Here is an 18,386-nt window from a genome sequence, read left to right on the forward strand (position 1 = left end):
ATACATTCTTGTGCGTTTTCCTGCATCTAACTTTGGAGTGCCGAATTTAATTTTTGCTTGTTTGTATCTTTATTTTAACAGATGTGTTGGGGATATAATTTTGTGTACATCTACTGTTATATAGGTATGACCTGACCTCCTCCTGCTCTCATTAGTGCAGCTTTCCTCTTAGGGCCCCGTCACACATAGCGATCTCGCTAGCGAGATCGCTGCTGAGTCACAAGTTTTTTGACACAACAGCGATCTCACCAGCGAGATCGCTGTGTGTGACAGCGATCAGCGGCCGGCCCCCCTGCCGGTATCGCTGAAGGAAAGCCCAGGACTTTTCTTTGGTCGCTGGTCTCCCGCTGGCCAGCACGCATCGCTGCGTGTGACAGGCGGGAGACCAGCGATCAGCTGGTAACTAACGTACAAATCGGGTATCCAACGGACGTGCGTCCCTTAGAAACCCGATGTGTACGTTATTTACCAGCGCGCTGATGCAGGGAGCTGGCAACTAACGTATACATCAAGTATCTAAGGGACGCACGTCCCTTGGATACCAGATGTGTACGTTAGTTACCAGCTCCCTGCATCAGCGCGCTGGTAACACAGCGACGCCGCGCGCTCGGTGTCGCTGTGCTTATCGCTGGTGAAGCTGTCTGTTTGACAGCTCACCAGTGATCACATAGCGACTTACCAGCGATCCTGACACGTTGATATCGTTGTCAGGATCGCTGGTGAGTCGTTATGTGTGACGGGGCCCTTAGACTACAGCGCTCTCTAGTCTATATCATGGCTGCTGATGGAGGATCATGTCACCAAACCCATCCATCAGTCTCCTTTAATTGGGTCACATGCTACTCCGAGCAGAAAGAAAAAAATTAAAAAAATAAAAACCAGCAGTTACATTATGTGAAGGCGTCATAAAATGTTAAAATAAAAAAAAAAAAAAAAAATGATTTATCAGGAATTGCTGAAATAAGCCCATACATGAACAGGAGGGAAACAAGCCGATATGTTACCTTTAAGTTGCAATGAGCATAACAATGGTGGAGCAGGTTATCCGATGGCTCGCTGAGACTGCTCACGGTCTGGACTAGTTGCTCTGCATACATTGGCACAGAAAGTTCAATGTTGATATTCTCCGCAAGTATTCTGACTGCAGGTAGAGGTCGTATTGGCTGAAAGTTTGCAGTGCTTACAGTGCTAATGGAATGCTAATAAAAAAAAACAAAAAAAACACTTAAGTACTACAGTAAATGAACAAAATACATGTGACACAACCGACAGGTAGTTTCGAAAATGTTCAGCTATTCAATGTTTTTATCACCTGCCAAAAGAAGAGTCGAGTCAGCTATTTTATGTAACATTCAGGACAAAAAATGGTTATAGAGGACCTTTCATTAGTTTTAACATGTTAAGCTGGCCACACTAGAGTAGTGCAGCCACTATTCCACCAAGGAGGTGAGCTACTAGTTGTGTTAGTAATGAGACTCAGCTACTGCAACACTGCCTCTCCCCCCACACTGACTGCTGGAGATGAGAGCTGCTAACTGTTAATCACACTCAGAGCTGCTGGGCTTCAGCACAGTCATCACAATGCAGTGAAAGGAACAGACTGTCAATACATGTCTGACCCTGAGCATTTTCTAAGCAATTGTGGGGCGTGTTTTTTATTTCCCCATTGTGTTACTGCCTGCTTATGATTGGCCAAAGAGGAAGTATACGCTCTCAGTGAAATCTCTCTGGTAATGCCCACTTGAACATAATGAAAAATTTACTGTTTAGGTGCCAATATCTATGCATTGGAGAGGTTAAAATAAATAAAAAAAAATAAAAGTTTTATTCTGCTCTGCAGTGCCGATTACATTGTTTGTTCAAAATGTGACGAAAGGTTTTCCTTAAAAGGAATATGTCAACAGAAAATTAACGGTTGTTTAAAGACTTTTTTTATGTTAAATATATATACTTTAAAAAAATTTGAAATAATGCAATTTTTACACTCGCCACAAGGACTGATTTTACATGCTTTCTTCCTTTTCAGCGGTCTCATTAGCACCGTTGGCAGGATTACATCAACATACAAAATTTATGGTCTGAGTTAGACTTTTGCTGCAAATACACGTGAATTTCCTAAAAGAACAGGAAGCAGGTAATTTTCTGATTAAGAGTCCAGACATCGAAAGTGATAGAAAGTTGTTTAGTACATGTAGCACTAGACAACAATCAATCGGTGCCGAAGAAATAGATTACCCACAGATCAGTGCTAAATCCTCCAAAATCAAAAATGCAAACTGACTGACTTGACCACTCAACCAAGCAAATTTACTAAATGCTGGAACTTACTTCCGGCGGCATACTTAAATTTGGTGTCCTTTTAAAGGGAAACTTTCAGCAGACTTTTGCTATGTAATCAGAGGACAGCATAATGTAGAGAGAAACTGACACACAGATTTCAGTGAAATGTCACTTATTAGGCTCTGTTCACGTGAACAATAGTTCGACTAGGCCCCCACCTCTGATAAGCAGCTTACTGTCAATAGACCATGTACACAGAAAGATGTGGTGTGGGTGGGGTTAGCTTTCGGAGCTCTGCTACATGCCACATATAAAAACTGATTGTGACACATTGTTGGAATCAGGTTCTCTTTGCATACATCATACTTGTCTCAAATGAGGAAGCAAAAACCTGATGACAGATTCCCTTTATGAAAAATGCATAATTAACATTTCCTGAACACATTATTATCAGAAGTGGATCTGGTTTATTTTGATAAGATGCCGGATAAATTACCGAGTGCCTTTACTATTGTTTTCACCTGACTCGACCTCTCCACAAGACACAATTAATAAGCTCCATTCCAACACTAATGGTAATAAATAATACCGCACCTACTCATTTGTTACAGCGTCCACCCTGATGATGACCTATTGCTCTCTACGTCTCACTCCTAAAACACAATGGCTTTCTCATGCTGCGCCCATCAAACACAAATCTTCACCTCAATATGTCAGGACTTTCCCCCACCACTCCAAAAGTTTTTGTCATGCCCCAACAATGATTACCTACAGGAATGCTATTAGATATATTAATCATTCTTGTGACATGTAAGCAATTTTACTAACCCTTCCCTAATATTTCCAGATGTTCTCCGCAATAGATGACTTCACTGCGTCCAACATATATACGTTTTTTCTAACATTACGAAACATTTAAGTGTTCCCTAAGGTAACCGTGTATCTGAACTACAACCTACTGATCGTACCCAGCTGGGTTGATGCTATATATAATTTGTTATTAGGGTCTTCACATAGAAATCTACATGATCTTTCTTTATTGTTTAGAAGTTTCTCCAAACTTCAGTGAAACAAGAAATCTCCCTCCGCTGAAGGAATACAGATTGCTCCGGTTCAGTAAAAATGACGCCATTTTATCAAAAACTGCAAAATCCTGATGAAACGCAGAAAGCCTGGGTAAAACAGGTGTCATTACAAATGGGCCCATAATTTTCCTCTTACGTCAAACTCCGGAATAAAAAACATCTCATGATCCCTCTGTGCAGTTAAAGACAAAGAATTTCGATGTAATTACGAGGATTCCACAACTAAAATAGGTCTATTAACATGGACTATTGGACACAATCCTCATTTCCCAAACCATCAGCTTTTGATAATAGATCAGTTGAGTAATGCAGCAAAATGCTTCTCTAGTAAAGCCCCTAATTCACCTAATAGCATTATACCAGGGATGATTGGTTTCTGTGAGAAGGAGATGAAAAAGGACAGGAAATCGGGCAGATTACAGAAAATGTGACTGGTGAAAATATGAGAGCGTTTATAGGATAGACGTGATCAATGGCAAATTTGTCAACTGCAAGCTGGAAAGTCGTAATGTAGAAAAAAAGATGAAAACGAGGGAATTGCTCAGTTTAACAAACTTCTGTTTCAATATTGCAAAATTCTCTTACTCAAACATCTCATCCACTCAAGGTTACCTACAATGTAATATTCATAGGTCAAGTATAGAAGTCCTAACATTACTTTAGAAATAACATTTTAAAGATCACCCCTGAAAAGGGGGAATGATCTAAAAAGTTTTTGCAATATTTGACAAGGTCTGTGCCACAAAGCCTAATATCTGGACCTCTCATTCTTTTTCTTAGCAAACCTCCACGGTCATGTAGATTTGGTTAGAAAGATTGCTGGTGGTCCGACTCTTGCAGCCGTAACACATTGTTACATCTAGATGTGACCATATTACACAGCTGGCTGAAGCAGTCTTTAAGGCAGGGGTGGCAAATCTTTTTTCTGCCAAGGGCTATTGACATTTATACCATCCTCGGAGGGGCGGTACAAGTTGCATGCTAACTCTGCCCGCAAAGTACTTCATGACGCGGAGACTGGTGTCAGGACGTAATCTTTCATGGCCCGTGCCTCAGCGTTCAGTAGTGAACATGGCATGCTTGTGCTGACAGAGCAAGATGAAATTAATGGGCAGGCGACCTTCAAAACACAGCTGTAGGCCAAAGCACTGTGGTCCCCAGGAATCTGCTCAGGGGCCGGATTAAAGGTCATCAAGAGTCGTAAATGGCCTATGGGCCTGTTGTTCCCCACCCCTGCCTTAAGGTTTTAATAAGTTTGTAACTTATACGCTATCAAGGGAATTGAGGATAATTTTCCAATCACTTGGAAGTCTGACTGCGGTGGCTTCCACCACTCCCCAAAACCAAGGTTCTGAACAGCCCAAGATAAATGGCACTGTGGTTGATCAAGTGCACCTGCGGTCCATTCTTCTTAATACGATCACCACAAATTGCTGAGAGCTACAGTGTGCATGATAGACCTCCACTCCATTCAGCTAGGGCTCTTAAGAGCTTCAGTTCTCGGGATCGTTGCAAGCCACGGTGGTCAGGCCCCCAGCGATGAAAGTTGTAAATACCCTTTTTAGCTGTCCTTTAGGGTCTTCAATGTATTTCATAATATTCGACGTGTCAAAATAACATTTTAGAGTTATGATAAATGGGGATTGGACATGGAGGAGCCCCTACAGACTGCTAAAAGTAAGGGTCACAGTCATTTAGCTGAATTCTCCGTTAATTCAGTTTTCTCTATATCATTTGTGAGAGGTGGGGTAAAATGTTTATGTGCTATGGAATTTCAATTAGACTGTCAAATGCTCATTTTCACCAATAATTTCTCTAATTGTTTCATAAGGCAGTATGAAGAGATTTATCCATTATTTAGATTTTACTTCATTACCTTTTGTCCTAGGATGATGGGCAATAACTGCCCAAGAAGATTAAATTCAGCCATGGTCAGTGTAATGGAGCACTTAAGTAACGTGACAGAAGTCTGTCGAGTAGGAATGTATTCCTCCAAAGATGCTACTTCCTCAGGGCTTGGCAGAGTCTTATATTCCTCCTGTAAAACTAAAAAAAAAAAAAAAAAAAAAGTTTCTCGCATGTCTACTTTTCTAAGAAATGATTTAGTTTTTGTTTTAGGGGGATCGGAGAACTAATTTTAGTTTACAACAAAACAAACTTTGAAAGGCTTAAAATCATTAAAGGATGGGAAAATTATTTTTTTTATATTTTTGATTTTCATACCAGGACGTGAACAGCTGTATGCCTCGTATTCATGATCAAAAGAGCAGGCCACCATCTTCATGATCCTATGCACAGAACTGCTGTCCAGCCGGAGGTCAATGGGTCCAACAACTAGCCGCTTGACGGACATCTCTTGGAAATTGCCATTCTCATCTGCTTTGGTAGCTGGGAATTCTTGCTGACTTACAGAACCTGGTAAAAATAAAACATTAAAATGTCTCAAATCACAACAAAAGGTCTTGGAAAGTAGAATTTAAACAAATGCGGTAATTACTTAAGGTTGTTTGGTTGTTTTTTTCTCCATAAACCAGTATTACATGTGAAAATATTAACATTTGTATTATAGCTTATTAGAGAAATCAGCTTATTTCTCCTCCTGGACTGAGCTTTCATTCACAATTCATGTTGGATGAAAGAAGACATGGGCTTGGTAAATCTGAACACCTGCTCCTTTAGTTGCGGCAGGAGATAAGTTAGTGTCACCGGAACCTGCCAAAATCGGAGTGATTGGCCGACAATTAAATGTATATGTGGACCTCCTGACTCACCCAGGACAAAGGGTGTGAGGGACAGAAGGATCCAGCATTTAGGATTTTGGACTGCTTATCCTTTGGTCCTTGGTGACATTAGTTAGGTGCCACCAGAGGAGTCTAGCAACAGTTCTCTCGTAGATAACACAGGCGCTCTCATCACAGAGAGAGTTTCTGTGAATGAAGGCGGCAGGAGAGATAGCTGCTGGCTGAACAATCGCTCACGCCATCATTCAGCCCACAGGGATCTATTGTTTTGGAGCCCATTAGGAACATAATCAACAGGAAGAAAAAAAAAAAAAAAAGAACACCGTGCTGCCAGATTGAAACTAACCTAAAATTTGAAGTCATGAGGAATGAAGAAGGCAAACTGTGAACTGTGCCTTTATTCATGAATTCCCTAATCTAAATTCAATGCATTATCACAATACACACAATGCAATTGACAAATCCAGGTGATGGTGATAAGGTGCAGACAGCCTCAGTCTTCCTGGTAATATCAACAGACATCGGCCATACATAGACGGACTAGGTGTGTCTGTAGCATTGAAGAGGTTACTCTAAAAAGGTAAATATCCAAGGTAAAATTGAGGACAGACTCAAGGACCAGGTGGCAATAAAGGAAGTGTTTGTTTCTGTTATTCAAGACAGGACAAACAGGAGAGAAAGGAACTTGTACCTTTGCCACCAGTAGACTCCATTGTGTAGAGGTAATCCATGTAGAGAGCCCCAAACCTCTGCATTCCGGCTATCTCCGTGTATGTCTCCTATCAACAAAGCAAAGCAAACATGGCTCCAGTTTAGCACAAGAGAATCCCCAGATTACAACAGGACAGACAAAGTATCACAGACAACAGTGTGTTTGGGTTCGAGTGTGAACACACAGCGAAGCTTATCAGTACAAAAGAACAGATGTTATCCTAAGAACTTACCTTGTCAAGATAGGTAATGAAGCTTCTACGTGCCCTCCCCGAACAAAACCAATATCTATACATCAGCAGGACAATCTTACCAACAGGGTAATAAGGGCTAGTTAATAAACAGCACTAATTAGGCTCTAAGGTCTGTGCTTGACATCCCTTTTATTCTTTAGGTTTTACATGATTCTTTGCCATTTTATCTTTACATTTTCAAGTCTTTGTTAGAACATTTTATATATTTTTATACGTAATTTTATTTTTTATATGGATCTATTAGCATTCATAAATGGGGCAAAAATGTAAGAGCATTTCACTATAAATGTGACAGTAAACTTGCACGCTCAGTTCTGTGTAGACAATCAACTGTGATGAATCCGGACAGGTATCGGATTGCCAAATTTGGATGCTGAAGTTGGCGAATCTGAACCAACCAAAGACACTATAGGCTTCACATGATTGCACTTACCATTTTTGCAGCCAAAAGGGACAATGTGATTTCGAGAAAAGAGTTCACATGTCAGAGACATTTCTGTCAGCAGGTGTCCTGAAACCGGTGGCATATATTTTCAATGGAGAGAGTTAAGTAAGCCACTGCCAGACCCACCTCTGCACCGTGCAGGACCCCCTCCGCACCGTGCAGGACCCCCTCCGCACCGTGCAGACCACTCCGACACTCATCTTTCCCTGAGAACTTCAGTCTCTGAGCACTGTTGTACAGGCTGCATGTATAAGACCTCATTCAGGCATCTGTTATTCTTTTTTCTCTTATCTTTTTTCTTAGCTTTCAGCAGTGTTTTATCAGTGCTTTTAGCTTCACAGATTTTCTTGCACGTCCAAAAAATATATGTTAACAGAGCATTAAGGCCCCGTACCAATCAGATTAATGGCAGGCTTAGGTCTCATTCAGACTTCCACTTTTTCCATACTTGTTTTATCTATGTTTTTTTTTTCCATATAGAACACATGCCCGTTGTAGTCTAGTTTTTTGGACAGTGTGTCTGCAAAATTATCACAGAGATGTCCTTTTTGATCCAAGTCACAACTCGCAATCAACCATATAAGACTATGGCTCTGTGAATATCACAGACAGCATGTGGATTATTGATTATTAAAGAGGGAGATACAAGCGCAATAAAGGGTCTTATCCCACAAATAAAGTAAGCGGTTTGACAAAAATCTGCTCACCTGGTAGTAGGTATTCAAAGCATGTAACGATAAGGGCTGCTGCAGATCCACAAGTCGGTCACCGACTATCTGAAACAGAACTCCGCAAAGGAATACGTGGATTTCGTCAGCGCTGCCCAAATTATGAAATTCCAGAAGGTTATTAAAGTTTGACAGTGCTTTATTCTACGCGTTTCAAGGTATCAATGGTATTTCCTGAAAAAGAGGTTGCAAAAAACCTTGAAACGCATAGAATAAAGCACTGTCAAACTTTAATAACCTTCTGGAATTTTATCATTTGGGCAGCGCGGACAAAATCCACATATTCCTTTGCAGAGTTCTGTATCAGGAGAGTAGAGAGGCCCCCATACAAATTACATGGCCTTCCAGACCCCATTTCTACTGTATATGGCCAGCTTAAAGGGAACTGGTCATCATGATAATGGTGTCTGATCTGCAGGAGGTGATAGAGGAGTAGCAGTTGATCAGATTGCTAGACACTTTTGTGAGAAAAGTTTCAGCTAAACTTGCATTTTATTCTTTAAAATCTCTGGTGTTTGTATGCATAGGAGTCCAGTGGCGGATGTACTGATAATTGCCAATTTTCACTGTGTGACTGAGCATCCAGAGATAGCCGTCAGTCACTACTAGGACCACCACTGGACTCCTATACAAACAGACACTAGGGATTTCAGCAGGGGCAGACAAATTATATAGGTGCTACCAGTGCAGCCGCACAGGGCTCTAAGAGGTAGGGGGGCACTACCACCTCCAAAGCAGGTGAAATTGTGCATTCTGATGAGCTACTGGACTGAAAAGGTCCGCTATACTTTCCTTGCCCAGCTGCCTCTTATTTTGCTCAGTTTCTCCTTCTCTGCCCTGTGCTGTCCGCAGCTTGTATCACATATACAGTAAAAATAAATCAGAGTCGATATGTTAAAAAATAAAATCTATTAAGCTCTAGGTTCCCTGGTTTATGATGGGAAATCTGGTGCTATCTTTCTACCTTTGAGCGCGCTCAGACAAACATACGACACGGCCAAGTGTTATCCGATTTTTTATTGGACAGCACTCAGCCCAATGTTACTCTATGAGGCAGTGCTCATCTGTGTGCTTTCTTACAGACTGGATCAGTCTGCTGAAAAAAATGGGAGCATGCTGCAAATGGCTCCACAATTTGGATCATGCACATCCAATCAAGTCTAGGGGTGCATGTAAAACATCGGATTGAACTCGGATGACATCAGAGTGCAGTCCGACATCCACAGACTAAGGCATTGGAGAAGATGGAGTTATTAGGTTCTCCATCTTTGTCACACCTGTGCTCCATTTCTCGCATATGAAAGAGTCGGATCACAATAAGCTGACACTCTTGCTCAGAGTTTGAGACGAGTGCCATTAACACAATAAAGCATATTCTATCGTATGAGAGAACATTCACTCATCTGACCCTGGCCTGAAGGTGAATTTTAATGCTTCAGATGTTATTACACAAATTTCCAAGATTGAAAAATATTTCATACATACAAATCAGCTTGTTTCAGGGCAGTTGAAGAACTTTGCTCAGCAAATACTCAAGGTGCTAACTTACCCTGAAATGGCAAAATTGCCAGTTTTGAAAGAAGAAAAAAAAAAAAAAAAAAAAGATCTAACCATAAATCATATCAATAGAATCTATAAAACCGTTATATGAGGACAAAATCGCGAACTTCGCATTCACAAGAAGTGTTCTGATTGTATTTGTCCTTACAATATGTTACATTACATATGAAAATATTTATCTTAGACAGTTTAGATACTTGACTGCTTTTAGACATGTTTTAATGAAAATGCAGAAACGATGAGGACTAAACAGAATGGAATAATTTTGGTTCACCGCACATTTTAGCGGAGTGGGTTCCCACCACATTCCACTTGTGTCTGGGACCGTCAGAACCCTGTCATGTTCAATTTGGCCAGTGCTGGCTGGCATTAGTCAAAAATTACCATGCTGAAAACGAGGAGTTTCTTTCCATGGAGTCACTCAGACACAATATGGCAGGATAGTTTGGATTAGAAACATCAAACAGACCATGGATAAAGCAATTTTCAATGAAATTACACACAGTTCCTGCCAGGTAGGATGCCCCTACTTGCACTCTGAGTAATGTGACAACATTAAAGTTTAAAGGAAATGTTATTTTAGCGGTTACAACTGCTTTTTTTTCCCCGCCTGACGTTAGTAGCTGGAATATGGCAAATTCAAACAAATACCCATGCTAAAAAATAAAACTAAAAAGGAATGTAAAAAGTATTATCTTGTTGGCCACTGGGGGTCTCATCACTGGGATCCCCAGCAATCACCGGATTGGGCTTTGGACCCCCATCTTGAATAAAGCGGAGGTGTGAATACTTTATCTCTGCTCCATTTAAAGTCTATGGAATGAAGAGGCCTATTTTAGAGCTCCAAAGCCCAGATTTCGGGATTGCTGGGATTCCCATCAGCCAGATCCACAACGATCAGAAAGTTATCCCATTGGTAACTTTTTTTGCCCTTTGTTATAGCCCTTTAGGCACTGATAATCAGCAACAGAGAACAATACATGTGAACGGTGTATTCCAAACCTCAATCACACGTCACAATGTTAATTTGCTCCAGACTTGGTGCATGCTACAGATTTACCAATCAGCAACACTACTTTGTGGCTAATTTGTCATAAATGTTGAAATGCAAAAAAAAAATGACAAACCTGCCATTAAAAATAGATTATCCCTTTACATAACTGAAGCATAATCACTAATTTTTACTTCAATTTCAAAATCAATTCCCCATGATTCTCCAGGTCTCTGTTGGCCATTGGCAAATATCAACACTCAGAGGGTGAAAATCTGTACACACTTAAAACATCTTACAGCTTTTGACAAACCTATTCTTTGACATCAAGGCCAAGCTGGTATCTCACATGGATTGCCATGAGGCGGTACTATAGTTAGATAGCACAGGACATAAAGCGACCAATCCTTCTGGAAGCACAGACTTCAAGTTCAACTGTACTTTTAGAAAACTTTTAATATGATAAAGAGAAACATCCAATGTTTTCATCAATGGAGAACAACCACTAATGGCGAAGATGATGGAGCAGAAATGCTCAATAGATCACTCTTTTCTTCCCAGATTAGAGACTTTCTACAAAGCTTGTCTTCATTTTTGGAGGATAGCAGTGTTCAGCCGAGATCTTTGCTCCTTAACATTAACGAATGTTGGGGGGTCTAGCACCTAAACTCCCCACTGATCAAAACTCCTCATATTTCTCTATAATGTCAAAAGTATTATAAAAGTGCAGTCACAATTTAAGGTGGCCATATGATGCACTGGATGACCATTGGCCAAAACCACCAGTTGTGGACCATTTCATGGGTAAGGGGGTGTCCCGGCTCTCCCTCACAGCAGATGTGGGGGAGGGAGGGGATAATTGGACTTATTGTGTTTTAAAAAGTCTAGTCCTTTGTTTTCACAGGAGATAAGCCACCAGGAGTCATTTCAAACATCCTATTCAAAACATATGCACACCCCACTGAGCTGTACGTGCATGTGTCTGGCTGGTCAGGATGATCACTCCGCTATCTGAGGTGTATTGCAATTATTGTATTACAAACTGCTGTTTTATCATTAACATAGTGTTGCATGGCATTAATATTTTCTATGTCCCAGGATGCAGAACTTACTAATGTAGTGAAGATGATCTGACTACACACACAGTAGAAACAATCAGAAAAAAACAATACTAGCAGAGGGTGACAAGCTGCTTCTACTAAACATATAAACTTAACTCAAGTTATTTCCTTACTGACCTTATGAGAACACGAGTCCAAAATAAATTCTGCTCGTATTCCATTATTTTCTGGACTTCTGTAGTCAAACAGTGAGTTCGTAAGATATGCGTTTCCTTTGTTACTTAAACTCTCCCCACATGTAAAGAAACAGGCCTCCTGGGAAAAAGGAGATAAGTCACAATATTACATTCACAAAGCTTTACTTTGCTCTCTAATTCTATGGTACATCACCATTATTTTTAAGGAGAGGCTTCATATCATTATGTTTATCATTAAACGGCCCTATGCTCGATCTCGAGCCATGTTGACTTGATGGATGAACTATCTGTAGGATGAACGATCTTGTGCAAGCCTAGATAGGTCCACCAGGGTCTTCTACTCCGTTATCTTGATTGTATCAAGCCATTGGGTTGCTGGTCTTCCTCTTCACCTTTTTCCATCTATTCTTCTGACCATGATGTTCTTCTCCAGTGGTGGTTGTCTTCGCATGATGTGTCTACAGTAGGCAAGTTGTAGCTTGGAGATTCTTGCTTTCAGTGACATCTCTGATGTCTTAAGCCCCCGTTACACACTGCGATATCGCTAGCAATATCGCTGTAAAGTCACCGATTTTGTGATGTTACAGCGATATTGCTAGCGATATCGCTGCATGTGATACTTACCTCCGACCGGCTCCCCCGCTGGTTATCGCTGATCACGCGAGAAGCTCCTGGACCATTCCTTGTCGTCCACTTCCTGCGGCGCTTCCTGCTGTGACGAGCGACACGTGGACCCGGGCGGGAGGACACAGGATCGCCGCGCCAGACAGGTAAGTAGCGATCCCCGTCCCATGCGATGTCGCTAGTGAGATCTGCCTGAGTGGCAGCTCACTAGCGACCACCCAGCGATTCACCAGCGATCCTGACCGCGTCATATCGCTGGTCGGGATCGCTGGTGAGTCGCTAGGTGTAACGGTACCATTACTTAATTTGGTCCAAAATTGGTTTGTTCTTCTCATCCATCATTATGATACCACAAAATATGTGACTACCAACTTTATTACTGCAGCAGTGCCAATTCATCTGCTTATGAAACAAAGGCCGACATTAAGGAGTGGCCAGACGGTATTGCCAGCCACAAGGAACTAAAGCTCCTACTGCGATAACCATATGGCCACCCGAGGGGCTGCCATCGCACCATCTGGCCATACCCTTATGTAATAGTATTAAGAAAGTCATTTAATTTTTTTTCCAAAAATTTCAAGGTAAGAAATCTGCAGCAAGCATTTTTATTTTAAGGGTTTTTCCAGTCTCTTTCAGCCTGGATATGAAGACCACCAGTGACCTGACCACGGAGGCTATGTGCACACGGTGCGGATTCTGCTGCAAATCCGCAGCGTTTCAGGCCCTGTGGGTCCCCAGCAGTTTCTGCTGCGTTGTACAGTACCATTCTTTGCAACGGTAAAACCAAAAACGCTGTGCACATGCTGCAGATTTTTCAACGCGGATTTGCTGCGGGCTACAATCCCCAGAATGTCAATTTTTTGTACGGATTCCGCTGCGGTTTCCCACCTTCACTATTGTGAGGTGCTAAACCGCAGGTAAACCGCAGGTATTTTAACCTGCGGATTTTCCAAAATCCGCGGGGACAAATCCGCAGCACCTAAAACTACGTGTGCACATAGCCTGACTGGCTGCAGGGTGCGATGACTGGTGGTCTGGGATTAATCACTTTGGTTCAGGAGCATTGATTTCAGTGGTAACTGTAGGCTGGTTCTTTCTTTTATAAGGATCTTGGTCCTCTGTGAATTTCAGAAAACTGTGAAATCCTTCTTAAGGGTTAGACACTGTTTTTATCAAAATCTTATACATTTATTGCAAAAACAGTACGCAAACTTAGGAGAAATCAAATATCCATTAGAAGAGCTGTGTGTTAGTTGCAGCTTGTGTCATTTTCAGGCAACAAAATAGCAATGAATAGCCTTCAAATACACAAGTGTTCAAAGATCAGTTCTCCAGTCTACCATAATTCACTAAAACCAGGAAGCAGTCAATGCCAGCTCTAGGTAGAAGGAAAGCTCTTATTTTTCCATGTCAACTAAGAAAAATGAATATACCATGCCTGCTGAGAGTGCCAGGCACTATGAAGCATCACCTTAGAACATCTAGAGGTAAGCAGTGACTGCCCACCATTTCAGTTCTTGGTGAGGACTATTTGTTACAAGTAAAAGTATATTGTACAAATGCAAAATTAAGAAAGAACAAATAGCAACAACTGATGGCAAAATCTCAATACTCACACAATCGGCCCCAATTGTATTTTCTTCAAAGTCTTTGATTCCCATAATCCCTTTCAGACATAAAGCTTGATTTCCAACAAAGCCAACTTGGCAGTCAAAGAATGGCTCACCCTTCATAAGAACCTACATAACAAGAACAGGACATAACTTTATAAAACCATTTGCACCTTACAATCTTATAAAGAAGCTGTCTAAAGATCTATCTTCAGGAGCACTTCAATACCCTTTTTTGCCAACTTTCTACCAGCAAAGTGCCGGTGAACTCATGAATTATTGAAAGTTCGGACCAAGTTGTATTGTTGCACTCAAGGCGATGTTCAATGCTTCAAGCATAAGCAAATTTGTCTCTGCAACATCTCAGATGTTCAGGGACAATGAAGCTGGCAGGACACGGACATCCGGCCTGGTCCAGACTAGCGGTGTCAAGCTGTAAATCTAGCTTGCAAATGCTATGCTCCGTCCCTAGGAAACTGTGAAGCTGATACAATGCAGAGGTGGCCGGTAATCTTAGAGAGATATATATATATATATATATATATAGATAAAACATTTCATAAGAAATTAACTGCAAAGTTGCATTTATGATGTTGAGAAAACCCATCTAACAGAAGCTAGTGCTCTTGTAATGTTCCTTGTGATATAAATGACATTTCACTAATAATGATGAGCAAGCGTGCTCGGATAATGCGTTATCCAAGGATGCTCAGGTGCTCACCGAGTGACTGTTGACAGCTGTTTGACAGCCGCAGCACATGCAGGGATTGCCTGTTTGCTGGCAGTCTGTTAACACCAGAGAATGCTTGTATAACACCTCTAAGAACGTTCGCTCATCACTAACCAATAATTTTCTATTGTAAATTCCAATTCTTTAAATACTTATTTTTCACATTTTTTGGTTTTAAACATATCGGTAAATATAACCTAATTCCCACACGTGTCTCTGCCTTTCCCGCAAATCAACAAATTGTAGTTATCATGTGACGTTTATACTGATTGTCACCACGTCACATAACCAAACTGTTGTGTTTTGCAGTTATCAACTGGTGATTTCAGGCTCATGCTCTCAGCCAAGTTCCGTGCATTTGGGACACTAATTAAGCTTAAATACTTTTGCATATTAGTAAGAAAATGATAATTGTCGCTTTTTGACAACCGTTGACATTATTCTAGGACTTTCCAACCTTACAAAGCCTGATCATTGAGGCAGTTACCAAAACTCATTTAGGATACACATTTCCTTTGGAAAACCCATTCTGATCCTTTCTTATTTTTTCTATTCTTATTACTTTATGTCCTTCTTCAAACCTTCATGACTAGTTACCCTTTTCTTTTTTAATTTTTAAGAACATTTGCTTATATTGTTGGTCACCTTTAGGTTGTGCAGTTTTTTTTGCCTTGATTCATTTTGAGACCCCCTGATATACAGTTTGCAAAGTGATGTAAGATTTTTTTTCTTTTGAGTGTGTCTGACAGCAATATAGGCTGGATGTAAAGTCTGTTCATATCAGCACAGCTTCTATCCTGCACTAATTCCCTCTTTATGTGCCTTATTACTCTATTTCTATAGCCTATTTTCTCTTTCCTCAAAGTCTGTACATTCCTTCTCTCCACCCTTGAGTTCTGTGTAAAATCTCATCCCTGCTTCTATATCTACCACGGAGAGAAAGGAAGGGAGAGAGGGCTTCCAAATCCAGATGCTCCGAAGGATTTGCAAAAGATTGGTTTTGCAAAATCACTTTGCTTGATAACGACCTCACACTCCGCTGCACCAAAATGGTAGAAAATTTTTAATGAAGATTATTTTGAAAGTTCCTTTGTCACCGCTTTTGGTTAAAGTGCAGTCACACTATGCGACTGTAGACTTCTCAATCATCATAGTGTGTGAACTGCATGCTGTCAGGATTCTCCACTGCTCCGATCACATTCTGACTAGACAATGTGCGGCCTCACTGAATGCAAGTTAAATTAGCCAGCCCATGCACGTCTAAGTCAGAATATGGCAGCAAGTATGCATATTGTATATTTGTGATAACGTGACCGCCTGCTCTCGCCGTAGACCCTGGAGAATTCTGACACCGTGTGATGCGCACACTGAGAACTCAGAAGTCTATTGTCACAAACTAACTGGAGAATGACTCAGAGACCAGACAATAGGAATCAAATGAACAATTGTGATTGTGTATAGAAAAATCGAAATGTGACACAAACAGAAAAATGCTAACATTAAACTAAAATTAATTATTTTCATATTTTATTGTGATTTTTAAAACCTAAAACAGGGAAAACCTAACCATGCATTTAGGAAAGCTGTAAAAAAATAATGACCTCAATCGTGGTGCCTTCTTGCTCCCAGCGTATGACTTCTCTGGATTTCACCTTCTGGGGGCTGTAATAACTGCTCTCGGCTTGCATTTCAGTAAGCTGGAAAACAATACGACACACACCTTCATTCCAGGCCAACGCCAGCATTAAAGAGTGGCAATCTGTCATTACTAGACTGCACTGATGAAGACAAATTAAAGTTCACTATTGGCTAAAGTGTATTATTGGACAGGAAACAGGTGCAATGAAACAGCTGCAAGACATTAACCACACCACTGCATAGGAGGCTGACGTTAAATATGCCAAGTGTAATGTAAAGCAGGGCAGGAGCCGATCCAGTCAACATACTGCCTTTCATTTACTTTCACCTTTTCTCTCAACGCTGAATTTATACATTGGATGAAAAATGGCCGGCTATCTTAAAACAACACTTGTGCGGTGCGCAGCCCCTAAAATTTCACTACTCATGCAAATCACGTACAGTGGAGATTAAGTGACAGGCAAAACGTTAATCATTCAGCTCCTCTTATAGATATTTACATCTATATCTGTCAAGACATTAACAGTATATACATTATATATAGGTATGCATGCGAAAACAGGAATGGAAAAGGAACACTAAAGTTCTCACGAGTCCACAGTTAATATATCACATACTCTACAGAATCACTGATAGGAGAGAGATATTTTGGGCGTAAAAATTTGGTTTATTATTTTTTTATGTTCACTGGTTAATACGGTATTCCACACATAACATTTCTCTTCTCATCTTATGTTGTTGCTTTTTGCTTCTTCGGGGCTTGTGCACATGTTGCAGATTTGGTACGCTTTTGCCATTCAGATTTTCTAGAAAAATCTGAAGCAATCCTGATACCAGCAAAGTCAACCAGAAACCTGAAGTGTCATGCACAACGTTGCTTATTTGTGACTTGCAGATTTGGTGCAGAAAATAATCTTCAGCGTGTCAATTCTCGGTGCGTTTTGCCCTGCGGTTTTCACCACTGACAACTCAAACCGGGCAAAAACGCGTGTTTTTCCTGCCAAGAGTTGCAGAAATGGTGCAGAAATTTTACCCAATGTGTGCACATACCCTTAAAGAAAAAGATTTTCCATGTTTTCAAGAAAGGTAGTCCTATGTAACAAATGTGAACCAGAGGAGAGTTGCCTTAAATATGTTTTCCACTGATCAACATAGATCAGGCTCCTGAGAGCTCTAGCTAATAGAGGTTTTCACTGTGTTTGGCTTGTCATGTTTCCTGCAATGGTCATTAGTGGGGAAATTCTTAGAAGGTGTCACTGCATTTAGGCACAGATTTAGTAGGTTCATTTATAAAAAGGTTGCCTCATGTTCTTTGATCAGGAGTGCACCGCTGCTCTGCCTCCCGGATTCCTCTCTTTCCTGTCCTAATCTGGCTGTTCATCACTACAATGACACTCTTAGAAGCACCCTTGACCAAGTAGCTCCCCTCACCCTCAGAACCTCCAAACACAGAGTAAAACAGCCCTGGCTCACATCGCAAACTCAACTTCTCCAGCGATGCTCTAGGAGTGCTGAACGCCTATGGAGAAAAACCCGCACACCAGAAGACTTCATACACTTCAAATTTATGTTAAGAACCTATAACGCTGCCCTTCACCTTGCCAAACAGACCTACTTCACCACCCTGATCTCCTCACTAGCCAACAACCCCAAGAAACTTTTTGACACTTTTCACTCCCTCCTCAGGCCAAAAGCACAAGCCCCTATCACAGACATTTGTGCTGATGACCT

At 41.0% G+C, this 18,386-nt stretch overlaps 1 protein-coding gene across 11 annotated transcripts in view; it reads right to left on the reverse strand.

Moving 5' to 3' along the window:
- Positions 1-18,386, reverse strand: part of VPS13B (vacuolar protein sorting 13 homolog B) — a 1,297,298-nt gene that overhangs the window by 1,074,997 nt on the left and 203,915 nt on the right. For all 11 annotated transcript variants that reach the window (XM_073550458.1, XM_073550457.1, XM_073550459.1 and 8 more), the window contains exons 9-15: positions 16,619-16,714; positions 14,294-14,416; positions 12,034-12,171; positions 6,798-6,885; positions 5,589-5,780; positions 5,242-5,411; positions 1,005-1,199 (exon numbers count right to left, since the gene is read on the reverse strand). In XM_073550458.1, coding sequence (XP_073406559.1) covers positions 1,005-1,199; positions 5,242-5,411; positions 5,589-5,780; positions 6,798-6,885; positions 12,034-12,171; positions 14,294-14,416; positions 16,619-16,714 — 1,002 coding nt within the window. The remainder of the gene's footprint in view (positions 1-1,004; positions 1,200-5,241; positions 5,412-5,588; positions 5,781-6,797; positions 6,886-12,033; positions 12,172-14,293; positions 14,417-16,618; positions 16,715-18,386) is intronic.

The sequence above is a fragment of the Dendrobates tinctorius genome, unplaced genomic scaffold (genome assembly GCF_039654945.1).
Source record: "Dendrobates tinctorius isolate UK_male_01 unplaced genomic scaffold, ASM3965494v1 ptg000165l, whole genome shotgun sequence".
In the NCBI taxonomy this organism is placed as follows: Eukaryota; Metazoa; Chordata; class Amphibia; order Anura; family Dendrobatidae; genus Dendrobates; species Dendrobates tinctorius.